Source organism: Sardina pilchardus, chromosome 3 (assembly GCF_963854185.1).
Source record: "Sardina pilchardus chromosome 3, fSarPil1.1, whole genome shotgun sequence".
Taxonomy (NCBI): Eukaryota; Metazoa; Chordata; class Actinopteri; order Clupeiformes; family Clupeidae; genus Sardina; species Sardina pilchardus.
In genome coordinates, this window is record NC_084996.1 from 28,258,666 (window position 1) to 28,272,647 (window position 13,982).

The 13,982-nt window shown below is 46.1% G+C and overlaps 1 protein-coding gene across 4 annotated transcripts in view; it reads left to right on the forward strand.

Annotated features, from left to right (window-relative positions):
• Window positions 1-5,959, forward strand: part of septin12 (septin 12) — an 88,868-nt gene extending 82,909 nt beyond the window's left edge. For all 4 annotated transcript variants that reach the window (XM_062532664.1, XM_062532667.1, XM_062532666.1 and 1 more), the window contains 4 exons: window positions 2,194-2,289; window positions 3,175-3,271; window positions 3,542-3,593; window positions 5,386-5,959. In XM_062532664.1, the coding sequence (XP_062388648.1) occupies window positions 2,194-2,289; window positions 3,175-3,271; window positions 3,542-3,593; window positions 5,386-5,545 (405 nt within the window). In that variant the 3' untranslated portion in view covers window positions 5,546-5,959. The remainder of the gene's footprint in view (window positions 1-2,193; window positions 2,290-3,174; window positions 3,272-3,541; window positions 3,594-5,385) is intronic.
• Window positions 5,960-13,982: the final 8,023 nt, after the last annotated feature.

A 13,982-nucleotide genomic window follows, 5' to 3' on the forward strand; every position in this document is an offset into this window, starting at 1 on the left:
CTCTCTCTCTCTCTCTCTCTTTCTCTCACTTCTTCCCTCTCTTGCTATCTGTCAGACTACAGAGGAGCTTTTACTGTCGAGACATTTGCCCTTGCATCATACCTCATCTGCCTTCATCTCCATTCCCCATGCATTTAGCTTTTCCTCTCTCTCTCTCTCTCCCTCTCTTTCTCTCTTTTCCTCACTGTCTTCTTCTCCCCCCTTGCTTTTTTTTCCATCCTTACCCTTCATTCTCAGGCATCCTTTCCTCTCTCTCTCTTTCTCTCTCTCTCTCTCCTTTTCCTCCTACGCATGCTCCTCAGTCATCCCTCCTTTTGCATTAAAGTCTTAACATGTGCACCAGCAACCAACACACAGCACCCAGTCTTCCTCTCTCTTTCCCTCTCTCTCTCCATCCCTCCATCCCCCTCTTCTGTCTAATGCCCTCTCTGTCTTTTCCTTTCCCCCCTCTCTCTGTCTCCCATCTGAGCCTGTCCACGACTAATCCTGCGGATCTGCTGGGTGCTTGTGATGCGAGGAGCACTGGGGTGAAATACAGCCGTCTCTGTGCTGTGTGTGTGTGTGTGTGTGTGTGTGTGTGTGTGTGTGTGTGTGTTTGTGTGAGTTCGTTTGCGCATGTGTGTGAGTGTGTGAGTGAGTGAGTGAGTGTGCATGTGTGTGTGTGTGTGTGTGTGTGTGTGTGTGTGTGTATGTGTGTGTGTGTGTGTGTGTGTGTGTGTATGTTTGTGTGTGAGCATATGTGTGTGAGTGAGTGAGTGTGCCTGTCTGCGTATGTGTGAGTGAGTGAGTGTGCATGTGTGCATGTGTGCATGTATGTGAGTGTGAGTGAGTGTGTGTGTGTGTGTGTGTGTGTGGGCGGGTGGATGTTGGAGGAAGGCACGCTCCCCTGTGTCTAATTTATGGTGGCTGTGTCCACAGGGCTTGCGTGTCTTATCTGAGCCTGAGTCCTTTATGGGCTTTTATACTTCATGCAGGTTCATTATGGCACTTTTCAAATTAACCCCATTTCAGTGTTTAGGGTAGCGGAGTCCCTCTGCCCTTAAACCCCCACCACTCCTGCACATCCAGCTTTTTGTAGTAGAAGCATACAATTCCTACCTAAACTTCAAAAGCTCCGTTGTAGTAAAAATATATAATTCCTGATTAAACCTTTAACAAGCCCTGTTTTTATCATGTTCATAATGTTTAAGCCCTAGCCTGGTAATACCAGACTCGCTACTTGGTTTCATTTCATTAAGAGTCGTGACTCATGATTGTTACGACTCTTGCGTCGTAACAGGCACAGACTTTGTGTTAACTTTGAAATCATTGGTCCAGCCTAACCAACCACATTGATCAGGAGACTCCTAACTTCCTACTGTACTTCGTCTAACCTTTTACAAACTGATAATAAATCACACCAGCAGTCAGCAAACAATGTATATAGGCTCACCCTTGCTGCACACAAATGTACACATTCTTCTGACTGCAATCTGTTGATGTTTGCAGGCGTTATACGGTTTCAATTTCATAGTTATATGTCACTGATCGACCCATCAACCTTTGTGCCTATATTGTCATGAGCCAGACCAGTATCTCACGGAGATATAGGTGGCGTGGTCAGACTAGTTAACCCCCCTTCCCCCACCCCCACCCACAAAATAAACATTAGCTTATTTCAATCATGTGATTGACTATTTCACCTTGTTATAGCTTGTGTTGATAGTGCACTTGTTTGGCTTGTGGTCCAGGTCTGTGGGCGAGACATATCGGTGCTGTTGCTAATTTGTGGAGGTGAGGTGTGTGGGGTGCAGGCGGGAGCAGGCATGAGCATCTCGGTGTCGTCGTGGACGGGAGACGGGGCGTGACCCGCCGTTGACATCATTTCGCCCGCGCTGGCCCCCTCGTGCCGCGCGCGGAGACGGCGGCCGTAAATCTGGGCCCCGGCGTAGGTGGCGCCCACGGCTGCCGTATTTCATCTGGCTGTAGGGCTGCCGAGGGCAGGCGGTGGGGTGGTGGTGGTGGTGGTGGTGACGGAGGTGGAGGTGGAGGTGGCTCGGGAGCTCTGGGGGATGGGGTGGGGTGGGGTGAGGGGGATGAAAGTGTATGCAGGAGCGCGTAAACAACAGCGTAAATCTATCCGCTCAAGCTCTTCCTCTTCTCTCCTCTCCCCTCCTCTGCTCCCCCTCTCCCCCTCTCCTCCCCTGTGGACAGATAAGACAAGACCTGCTGGCCAACGGCATCCGCGTCTACCCACAGAGCGAGTACGACGAGGACACAGAGGACCGGATACTCAACGACAAGATCAGGGTAAGAAACCATGGCGACCAGACTGGTCTCCGCAAGCCTCTCTCTCTCTCTCTCTCTCTCTCTCTCTCTCTCTCTCTCTCGGCAAGGGACCCAATTAGCCACTGAAATTCATCAGCGGGATTGTTTTCAATCATACAGCTCAATGACTTAATGGGGGAATTGAACCAACCCCATGAAAATTCCAAGGCAATACAATTGAATCTCCACAGTCACGTTCTCCTCTGCCTGCCTGGAATATCTGTTATTGGGTAAAGGGGAGGCAAAGATGGCTAATCAATCAAACCAATTAGTGGCTGAACTCCATCAGGGTTGTGTTTCAATCAAGTGGTTTAATGGTGAAACCTAACATTCAAGCCCCCCCCCCCCTCCCCCTCCTTTAAACTCGATCACATTGAGCCAACTCCTCCCCAGTGAAAGGCAGTGGCATTCAGAAGGTTTAAATGGCTCAATATCACTTTCTCGCATTGTGCTTTTTGTCCCTGAGTGCTTTACGTAATCCCACCGAGAGAATTCGGGCGCGCTCTGACAAAAGTGTTTGTCTTTGACTCCTGATGGAGAATATTACACACTGCTTATGTAACGTCTACCCCCCCTACACACACACACACACGCACACACACACACACACACACACACACACACACACACACACACACACACACACCGTATGTGGGTTGAAGACACTCTGATCTCAGTGTTAACAGACCCGAAACAGACTCTGAGTTCTGTTCAAGCAATGCACTCAAACAATGCCCTTCATACCTCCCTCTCTGTCTTTCTCTCTGTCTTTCTCTCAGTCTTTCTCTCTCTGTCTCTCTCTCTCTGTCTTTCTCTTTCTGTCTGTCCTTCTCTCCCTGACTGTTATTCCGTTTTTTTTTTCCACAGGAAAATATTCCGTTCGCCGTGGTGGGAACAGACAAAGAGCACCAGGTGAACGGAAACAAGGTCCTGGGAAGGAAAACCAAGTGGGGAATTATAGAAGGTGAGGCTCCAGCTGTTTGTCCAGGGCCCAGCTTAAGCGTTCGACCATCTCAGGCGCGACAATGGGACAGCAAACGGTCTGAGCACCAGAGAACCCTGCTGCCCACAACCCAGATGGCTCGCATCTATAGATACACACCGCCATCTAGTGGTTATGCTGGGAAATGCAGGCCAAAACCAGTTGAGCAGTCAAGCTGTTTAGGAGAACTTAGGTCACTTCTAGCCACCTGTTTAATTGTTTGTTTGTTTGTTTCTGTCTTTCTTTCCACAGTTGAAAATGTTGCACATTGCGAGTTTGCCAACCTAAGAGATCTACTGATCAGGTAAGAGGAAAAAAGACATAGACACTGATTTTGAACCTCTATTCCCGGAGCAGGTGTAATATCTTCCATTGTGTTTTTGAATGTTAATACAGAGAGCACTGTTTGTCTGTCATCAGCATAATTCATTCACAGCTTAGAGTTTGACAAATAGTCGTTACAAATATTTGTTGGCTAAAATAAACAGTGTGCGTGCGTGTGTGCGAGTAAAGAAGAGTAATTTAAGAGCAGAGCCAGCCCGCTATGTAAGACTGAACCCTCAAGTCCCATTCGGATGAAGAGTCGGTCTGACACGAAGGTGGCAGCTGGCAAATTCGTTCTACCTCCTAACAAGGAGCCCCCGATAGAGAAATGCCTACTGACAGCCAATTAGTCATGAATTAGCGGTGATTATGCCATTTCTTAATCAAATTACATCAGCCTCTGGGGACAGGTTAGTCGCAGGCGGGGGATGATCTGTGACTGCTGATTGCCAGCGAGGCTGACCCCTGCTGAGCGGGAATGGAGTGCCGCACCAGAGGACGCTGGGATGCGATGAAAAGCTCGCCCAGTGTTTGCACACATTATCTTGACGTCCCCTGACAGCCAGCCAGCCTCCGTGATGAGTGCTGATGACAACAAAATAGCCACATGCAGCACAAGTGTTTAAAACACACTCAAGTGTATCGCATATTCCGGAAGAGTCCACATATACAGTCCTCTTTGCTTAGTTTCAGGTGGAGCGGACAGGAGATTTAGAGTATCCCTTGCACTATCCTGCACAAGAAAAATCAATGCACAATAGACTTCTAGGAAATATTTGCATAGTCTTGAAGAGTCCACCCACAGTCTATTTGGATAGTTTCAGAATACCCCTGGCCCCGAGCACCTCCCAGTTTGAGAAAATCAATACTCAAAACATTTGTCCCAGATATGGACCTTTGCAGTTCCACCGACTCCACAAGCCCCATAGAGGAGGAAATATGGAGGGAAATCATTCATCTTTTTATACATCCTCCTTTCCTTCCTCGGTCCTCGTTCCCACTGATCTAGATAAAGAATGATGGGGCGGCAACAATGAGAATGAGTCTATCCAGTCTTAGTTATAGATCAGTGGGAACGAGCCTGGAGGACCGAGCATCGAGGATCGAGGAGAGAGGTTGAGAGGCACCCAATGATTAGGACAAGAGAGAGATGTGGTCTCGTGCAGGAGCCACCTGTGACCTGATTGCATCAGTAAGCCCCTCACTGCTAAGGGTGTCGGGGGGTGGGGGGGCTTGTGGGTAATTACAAGCCTGCTCTGAGGTCAGGGGTCAAGCGAGGACATGGGAACCATTCCCGAGTTCGTCTCCCTCTCGAGCGGCGTTGTTGACGTAGTCCAGAGGGAGTGTGTGGATCGCGTAGGGGGGAGGGATGGCAGAGGGTGCAAAGCTCATCATGGAGAGAAGCCATTCAGCGTGATGAATGGTGCCACCAGCTCCAGACTAGAACACCTCGTCCATTTAGCACTGTGATCACACCTACTCCAGACTCCGGGGCGGACTGTGTCAAACAGCACCTCAGGGATTTCTTTAATGGAAACTTCGGGCCTGAAAAAAAATCATTTGACGACTCGGCCTGCCATGAGTTATGATCGCAATGCATAATATTCACATAACGCGCACCTTTCATTTTAGTCCTGACAAAGCTGCTGCACCATGGGTTCCAGTACCTTAATAGACCTCTCACTGTGTGTGTGTGTGTATTTGTGTGTGTGTGTGTGTGTGTGTGTGTGTGTGTGTGTGTGTGTGTGTGTGTGTGTGCGTTCTGCCTTCAGGTCTCACCTGCAAGATCTGAAGGACGTCACCCACAACATCCACTATGAGACCTACAGGGTAAGACGACTCAACGAGAGCAACGCCAACGGACTGGGCCTCTCCGCCCCGGGCCTGGAGAACGGTACCTCAGACAAGAGCGAGACCGAGAGCCACCTCTGAGTGGACACAGGGTGGACGGTGGCCGCTGGCCGCGGCGGCAGCAGGATGGAGACGAAGAAAAGATGAAGCGGGATGAAGACAGAGAGAGAGAGAAAGTGAAAGAAAAGGAGGAGGAGGAGGAGGAGGAAGAGTTCTATGCCGTCCCCTTCGCCTCCGTCGCTCTGCAGATGGGACGATCCGCCATTTTGTGAGAAAAAGAAAATGACAAAAAAAAAATATAAGTGGAGGAGTGAGGATTGTTTTTTTTTCACCCCCGAAGAAGAGTGTGTGGAGTGCGTCTTCTTTGGACCATATAGAGAGGAGGATCCCACCTTGACTAAAGACTTTATTTTCTGCTATGTAAGGCATTTAAACACCATATTCAAATGTATTTTTGTGAGATGGGTTTTGTGGTAACGGTCGGGCAGGCTGATGGGGGGGTGGGGGTGGGGGGGTGGATGGGTGTGGGTGGGGGGGGGGTATCGAACAGTGAAAGGAGGGGCGGTGGGAATGTGCCCGAAAAAGTGTCTTCTTTGTGAGAGAGAAGTGCAGATTGTGTGTGTGACAGAGACAGAGAGAAGGAGAGAGAGAGAGAGAGGGGGGAGAGGGAGGAGAGAGGGAGGGCGGGAGGGAGGAGACAGTGTGTCTGAGGCTTTGATCATTCATTCACTCTCCCCTGCAGCTCTTTTGCATTCTTCCTTCCTTCCCTCCCTCCTTTCATTCTCCTTATTCTGTCCATACTCATGCAGCCTCTCCCCCTCCTCTCCTCTCCTCTCTCTCTTTCTCTCTCCTCATCACACTGAAAGGCTGGATGAAGAATTGTGTAGTTGGTGGTACACTGAAAGTAGGAGAGGCCCTGTGAACACTGAACGTCACACTCAAGGTGCAGAGGGAGACCCCAAATTGTTGCTTTAAAAAAGTCTGCTGCGTCTCCGTGCTCGTAATGATCAAGTATTGTGATCCCTGCCCCGCACAAACATATATGTACAAGTTGCTTTTTTTTGTTTTTATTTCTAAATGTAAACAGATCTTTCTAAGTTGTTTATTACGGAGATTTTTTTTTTTCAATGTTGCGTTTAACATATTTTGTTAAGACATAGCTGCTGAGGAGCACGTGAGGTAGACGCAGGTGTAAAACCCATATCTGAGTTTAAAGATGAGAAATAACATTTTATATACATTTGAAATTATGTCTCTATTATGTTTCTTCCAGTAATGCTTTATTTTGCAATGCCCTGTCAAGTTCAGTAGAAGAGCAAAGATCCTTTTGTGTTGTTGTTCTTTATATGTAAAGGGAGTCGAAACATTTCCTGTGCTTTAAATAGTGACTGTGAAGAATACTTGCAGCAACAGTGCCATCCTATGGTGAGTGTAGTGAATGACAGGTGAATGACAGAGTTCTTTTTTCGTCACTTCATTCGACTGTAGTAAAGTCGTTAGTTACAAAGATACTGTCAAATAGCCTCATCATGAAATTGTTTTGCTTCTTTTTGTTTTCTTTTCTTCTTAGAGTTTATTCCCCATTCACTACCAACAATCCATTCTTTTAAAGGTACACTTTTCACACAATCGTCCCAGGCATTTATTATACAATAAAATGTGGATGTTTAATGGCTTACTCCTCTATTCTTTGACATTACTGTACATATCTACATTGACTTATTTTTGTTGCCACCAATGTTTTTTACTCAACCTGTACTAACAGTTAAGACATGATTTTTTCCTGTCTTCAATATTAATAAACACCATTGATTTATGATTAAATGATTGTCACTGTAGAGCTATGATGTCAGTGCAATTGATAACTGTTTGATTAAATGGCAGAGCTATGCCAACTGTAAGTGCTTATTATTGGATATAATGTTATATCGTATATTTGGATCAATGCACGCTGTCACTGAGTAACAATATTCTGAACATATGAACACCTATAGAAACTACAGTGCATTGGTTGCAGACATACTAGATCTGTACCAGCCTTTTCTTGGACTATATTCTGCCAAGGAATTAAAAATGATTTTCAGTGTGACACATCCTCGACTGGAGAGAGGTATTGCCCATACTCTTGGTTTCTTCGCGTGTGTTATTTCTTTAAACACACACAACACCTGGTGTTTGAAATCCCATTTCAGTTGACAAAGTCCTTTAATCTATGCAGGAGATAGCAGCGCCGTAGCTGACGTGAACCCGTAGCGTCTGTCTGAATAATCATCCATAGAGGAGCAGAAATGAAAGACAGAGAGAGTGAGAGAGAGAAAGAGAGAGAGAGAGAAGAGAGAGAGAGAAGAGAGAGAGAGAGACGGGGAGGGAAGAGAAAGACAGCATGATGAAGGACACTGAAGAAGTGTTCTTTTGTCCTGCTCACGGTCCCTGAGGACTTAATGCGCCAATCAGACGCACGCAAAAAAAAAAAAGAAAAAAAATCCCAGAGTCATTTTCTCTTTGATGTTTCTCCCTCGGCTCCACTCCTGTCCCGCTTCCCGCAAATGTCACCACTCATCCCCTTTAAAAGGGATCATAATTGGAAGCCTCTCTGAGATGGGAACAACACATGCTGTCTCTGTCTGTCTTTTGCTTTTCCCTCTCTCTCTCTTTCTGTTTATCTCCTTCAGTCTGTCCCTTGTCCCCCCCCACCCCACCCCATTTTCCCTCACCTTCTCTGCCTGAGCCATTTAATATGGAGATGGTTCATCGGCGTGTGCACTGTAAACGTCTAGGGGGGAGACTTGTTTTTTTTCTGTGGTTTGAAATGGCGGTGGGTGTTTGGAGGACGCTTACATAACAGGGTTCCTCTAAAACTAAAACAGGGTGTTCTGAGTGAAACACACACGTATACGCATGCACACACACACACACACACACACAGGGGACATGTGATATGTCTCAGACATAGCTCATGAGTGCCTCTGACAGCTTTCATCCTTAAAACCGGAAGTGGCAACAATGCTTCTCTCTCTCTCTGTAGCGTGTTTATTGTGTTTCCATGTGTATGAGTGTGTGTGTGTGTGTGTGTGTGTGTGTGTGTGTGTGTGTGTGTGTTTGTGAATGTGTCGTTGCAATATGTGTGTCAGTTGAGTTGAGTGGGTGTGTGTTGAACCATATAGTTTTGCTGAGTCTTCATGTGTATGGCTTGTGTTGTGTTGATAGTTGCTCTATCTTGCCACTGTAAGCCTCTTTCCCCTGCGGTATGTGTGTGTGTGTGTGAGAGAGAGAGAGAATGCATGTGTTTATTTGTCTGTTTGTCCATCTATGCTTTTGCCATGTGTGTTTTCCTTCTGTGCTTGCAAGGTGTTTGGAGATGGGATGTTTCCTGATGTATGATAAAGTGTGATAAAGAAGAGGAAGAAAAAACTCCGAACGCAACCCTTGTTCATACTTTTGTACAACTTTTACTAAAACAGTGCAGACTGGAACCGAACCATTTCAAAACAACAACGCTCGTCTGACAAGGCACTGCAGCCATGGGATGGAGTAAATAGAAAGTCTTCTGTTATATCCCTCTGTCAAAATGAATCACCACCGAATTATTTACAGCAAATAAAAACAAAAAATCCAAAAGTAAAAACAGCCCAAAGTCATGACTGGTACGTCACAACTGTGAAATCAAAAAAACATTTTTCAAAAAGAATCATTCAAATAAAAACGATAACTGTTGAGAAATGGTAAGCATTATGCAGAGACACAATTTCTTAAGTTATTAGCCTGTCAAACCACAGTCACTCAACCAGGCATTCCTAGCTATGCATTTCCATGACAATAACTCCCAAACTGACCCGTCTGTGAAAGGTTAAAGCGCTATTAATATGATTTAGTATCAAGTGTATAATTACATACCCGGGTTGTTTAAAAAGAAAAAAAAAAAAAAAAGAATTTTAGTCATCCATGACAAAAATACATTAATGTTTCTCTCACAGGATGAAACCGCTCTCTTGTAGTGACTCCCATCTTTGGAAATGACTCAGGGGGGAAGGTGTGTGTGTGTGTGTGTGTGGGTTGGGGGGGGGGGGGGGGGGGGGGCTGATTCCAGAACAGCCTTCGGGCAGCTGAGAGGCCCTGCAGGTCTGAGTCTTCTGGGTGCCTTTGGTGGAGGAGCGGGCGGAGATGGAGGATGGAGTGGATGTGGTAATCTCGTAAAAAAGAGTTTCATTACGAGACAGCTGGCTGTGTTGCTCACTGCGGTGACGGTGGTGGTGAGGGGAGGGGGGGGGGGTGGGGAGGGATGGAGTGGAGTGGAGTGGTTTGCTGTGGTGTGGGAGTGGCTTTAAAATGAGAAATCCGTATTTTTGATGTGAGCTTGGTCTGTAAAAATCCTCGATCATTCTGAAGACCTGGCTGTGAATTAGTTCTGCAAAAGCCGCCATCACTTCAGGGCCACACCAACACCACTGAGGGCAGATGTCTGCAGGATCAAATGGCCCCCAAACGGTCCCCCCGCTAGACCCACTTCCTGTAGTAGAGGAGGGAAAACTGATGGAGCAGGTCCCCATGCTCACTTAGAAACACACAAAGCCATCCTCATATGGAAAAATCACTGCCAACTTGCATTGATGAAAACCAGTAATTCGTCAGCATTGGTGCCTCTGCAGAAGGCCCCTCTTGTCACCCATACATAACTCTGTTTATAAGACTAGTAGCCTCTTGCATATCCGCTCATCCCTTATAAGACAGCCACTCTTTGATTATTTAATATACAGTATTTTTTTTGTTTGTTTGTTTTGCATTCGCTTTGCAACTCTGATCTGCTGCATTTTCCAGTGACAAGGAAACTGATCAACTCATGCAGGAATACAGCCAGATATGAACGGGGATATCTCCCCATCCCTGACCTCGGGGTTACAGTACATGTATGCACACTTTAACCCTGGGCTCAACGTCCAGGGGAATCGCTTCTGACGTACTTTGAGGACCCTTACAAATGATTTTTTTTTCTCTTTCATTTTAATTATGTTCTGCCACACTGGTGAAGGTTCACACACACTCCTCACAAAGCAGGAACAGTTCTTGGTTCCCATTGAAAATTCTATGTTCTTTTATACACAAACAATACATTTCAAAAAGGTGTATATAGTTATTTTTGTATGTTAACCTCAAATACTATGCATGGTCTCAGTGACACATAATTCATACAGCATGTATAGTTTCTCTGCTTTTTTTTCCAAAAAAAAACTTTGTCATGTACTGAATAAAAGGGAGCGAAATAGACTCCAGGACTGCATGTGTTTCAGGTTAAACTGCGCTTCATAAGCCAAGCCTGTTTCCCTTTTTTTCCCCAATAAAGTTTCTTTAAAAAAAGAAAAGCAAAATGAGACTCGGTAATTGCAAATACTGCAACATGTTTCTCCGTTTTAACGAGCCTCAGCTTGGCTGCGACAGCACACAAGGTCGTAGAGGTCGTGCCCAGTGAACTTCCTGGTATGGCACAGCGACGGCTCTCAGCGTGTGATGTAGAACCCCAGAGGAGGCGGGGAGGTCTGCTAGTAGCACCATGATGACCTTCAAACTTCCCATCATCACCCGGCTGTATCCAAACAATGGATCGCAACGTATAAAAAGAAAAAAAAAATGAGAGAGAGAGAGAGAGAGAGAGAATGATAGAGGTATAACAACCAATTTAGAATAGCAACCTGTAAAACATGCTTACTGGTTGACTCTAGAACGATATGAAAAGAAAAAGGGCGAAACGTATGTACGCGGTGGCGCGGGATGGGCAACAGAAACAACAGCGGAGTCATGAGGACACGTCGGGGTCAGTTGCGGGCCAGTGGGAGTGACCCGCACGCTGGCCTCATTCTTCTCCATGGATGGGCCATCAGCAAAGGGCCTACCAGAACCATGGGCCACAAAAAAAGAAAAAGAAAAAGAAAAAAAGAACAAAACAGCACGGGCTCGGCAAAAATCATTATAAAAAAATGTCTCGACCAACTCGACTGGATGGCAAAGCGAAAACAAACAAACAAACACACAAAAAAAAACACAAGAGATACGCACACAACTATACCAGCCAATCACGCGGATCGGCTGGACTTTCCCTGCTCTGTCCTCTCTGAACCTGATCATCGGATCCTGGCACAGGCTCTAACGTAGCTCAGCGCACCAAACGGAGTGGAGGTCGAACGTTCAACACTCCTCTGCAGTCTGCTTTAGGTTTTTCAATAAATAAATAAATACTCACACACACACACACACACATACGCGCACGCACACACGCAGACACACCAAGTTCAAACCGATCAAACTGCCCCACGCAGTCCTCTAAGCAAACAAGTTCAAATATGAGAGCACGATTCACTCAGCCCATCAATAAATAAAGTCTTCAAATGACACATGTGCACCAAGGAAATGTGTACCTTGCAGTTGTAGGCTATGGAGCAGTAGAGCGAAGGGTGGGAGTGGGTTTTGAAATGGCAACAAAAAAAAAAAACCTGGGTCATGGCACTCTCCCACACACCCGACAAGCCTTTAGAGTATCACATGTCTCAATGCCTGAGCAATACGACAGAATATAAAGCAGCAAGAGGCTGACCATCCAAAACACTTCAGAGAATCATGTTCAGTCAACGATATTATTTATACAAGTGCTAGGTGGGATCTCAGATAGCCCTAGTCGAGGACAGATTCCAAATAATATTTGCTCTCTCTCTGCGGCTACAGGCGAGCTATTGTCAGACTGGGGAGCCGGTAGAAGGTAGCATACTCCAGGGGATACGGCTCCTAGGGCCACGTGTAAACAACATTCACTCTGAAGACTCTGGGGGGGAGGAGGGGATGGAGGGGGGTGGGGGGGGGGCGGCTGCCCCTTGGGAGGGTGACTGGATGTGGAGAGTGTCTGTCGTAAGATGCGCTTCAGCATTTCAAGGGCCGCCTGCTGCTCAAGGCCCCCACGACTGTACTGTACACACAACAACACCTACTACGCCTCTGCATCCACCACTGGGACCATAACGTAACGTCACGAGCCGACGCGACGCCACGGGACAACTGTAAACTAAGCTTCATTTCGAACGGAAGGAGTGGGAGGCGGGTTGGGCACGTGGACTTCTGAATCCCACCTCCCCGGAATGCCCAAAAAGGGGGGGGGGGGGGGGGTGCACAGAGAGATGATAAAACGTCATCTTGGGGGAGCATGCTCTGTAGTAAGGTAAAAATGTGCATTTGGTTTGATCCAGGGCTAAGAATGAGGAGATCAGGTAAGCCTGACGGAGCTGTCTGCACTCTGGTTCACATTCACGTCCTAAACCACAGGATGTTAAATAAGACCAGCTAATTCGTACACATGCCAATACAATTACAAATTCAAACATATCTATTTGCCTTGGGTTAAAGTAAATTGATCCATTTTTTTTTTTTATTTCTTTGTCATTTTTTTGTGTGTGTGTGTCCTAGTGTGTGTCTATACTGATGTCAAAAGCTGTGGTGAAGATGTTTCCGAGTGGGATGCTGCTACACACAGTTCAACGCGTTTTGTCCTGAACTCTAGACACAATACTCTCTCAGGCTGACCACTCGGTCTGACTTTGTGGTGGACGAGTAGCAGCAGCCCGACACCAACGGAAAGTTAAGTTACGACACAGTTCTGCATTTTCATTTTCATTTGAAGTATTGAGACCTGCACACAAGCCACTAATTAAATTTGACACCGAAACAAAAACTGGAATGAAAACTAATTTTTTTGTGTGTCATTAAAAGGCCAAGCTCAACATAATATCTAGTGTATGTACAGCACAGTCCCTTTTGAACCCTCGAAAAATCAGAAGAAAAAAAAAAACTAAAAATCCAACCGAGCCGCACAGTTTTTCGTGGGGCTGTTCTAGGTACGTTTGCACTAAAAATGTGTTTTGTTTATCAGGCTAACAGGTCCTCAGGACGCGAGCGGTGCTTGCAGACAGTCGCAATGCTGCTGGTTTGTTGCTGAAGCACGGTAGTGTCCACTCTGCTTGAAACCATCATTGTACCTGGGGCGTGATATAGCTCTCTCGTCCAAACCCTTCACGGTGAAAGGCTTCACAGTAATCTTCATCCACAATTCCCAACATCATCATCTTCATCGTTTTTCTTCATTTCAAATATCAGCATCAAAAAATAATACTTAAAAAAATAATATTTAAAAAAGAGAGTAACAGCAAAAAAGATTTCGCATGACAAGAAGCGGTGTAAGCGTGCAGCTCTGACGCAGAAAATCTACATAGCGGTTCCTTTTGTCTGAAGTCTTAATTTTTTTTAAGATCTGAAGTTGTTTTTTTCTTTTCTTGTTTATCTGGTAAGACACAAAAATGGAAAGGAGGTGTCCAGGTGGAAGGGGAACATGGATTGAGAGCAATCTCACTCTTAACGATTCCTCTCCTTCACCCTTCTCTCACTCTTTCTCTTCTTTCTACAACTCTCCTCTCCTTCTTCATCATTCACTCTTTCTCTCATGGAATTATGAACGATAGCATAAGCAGATCATGTACTGTAGTAC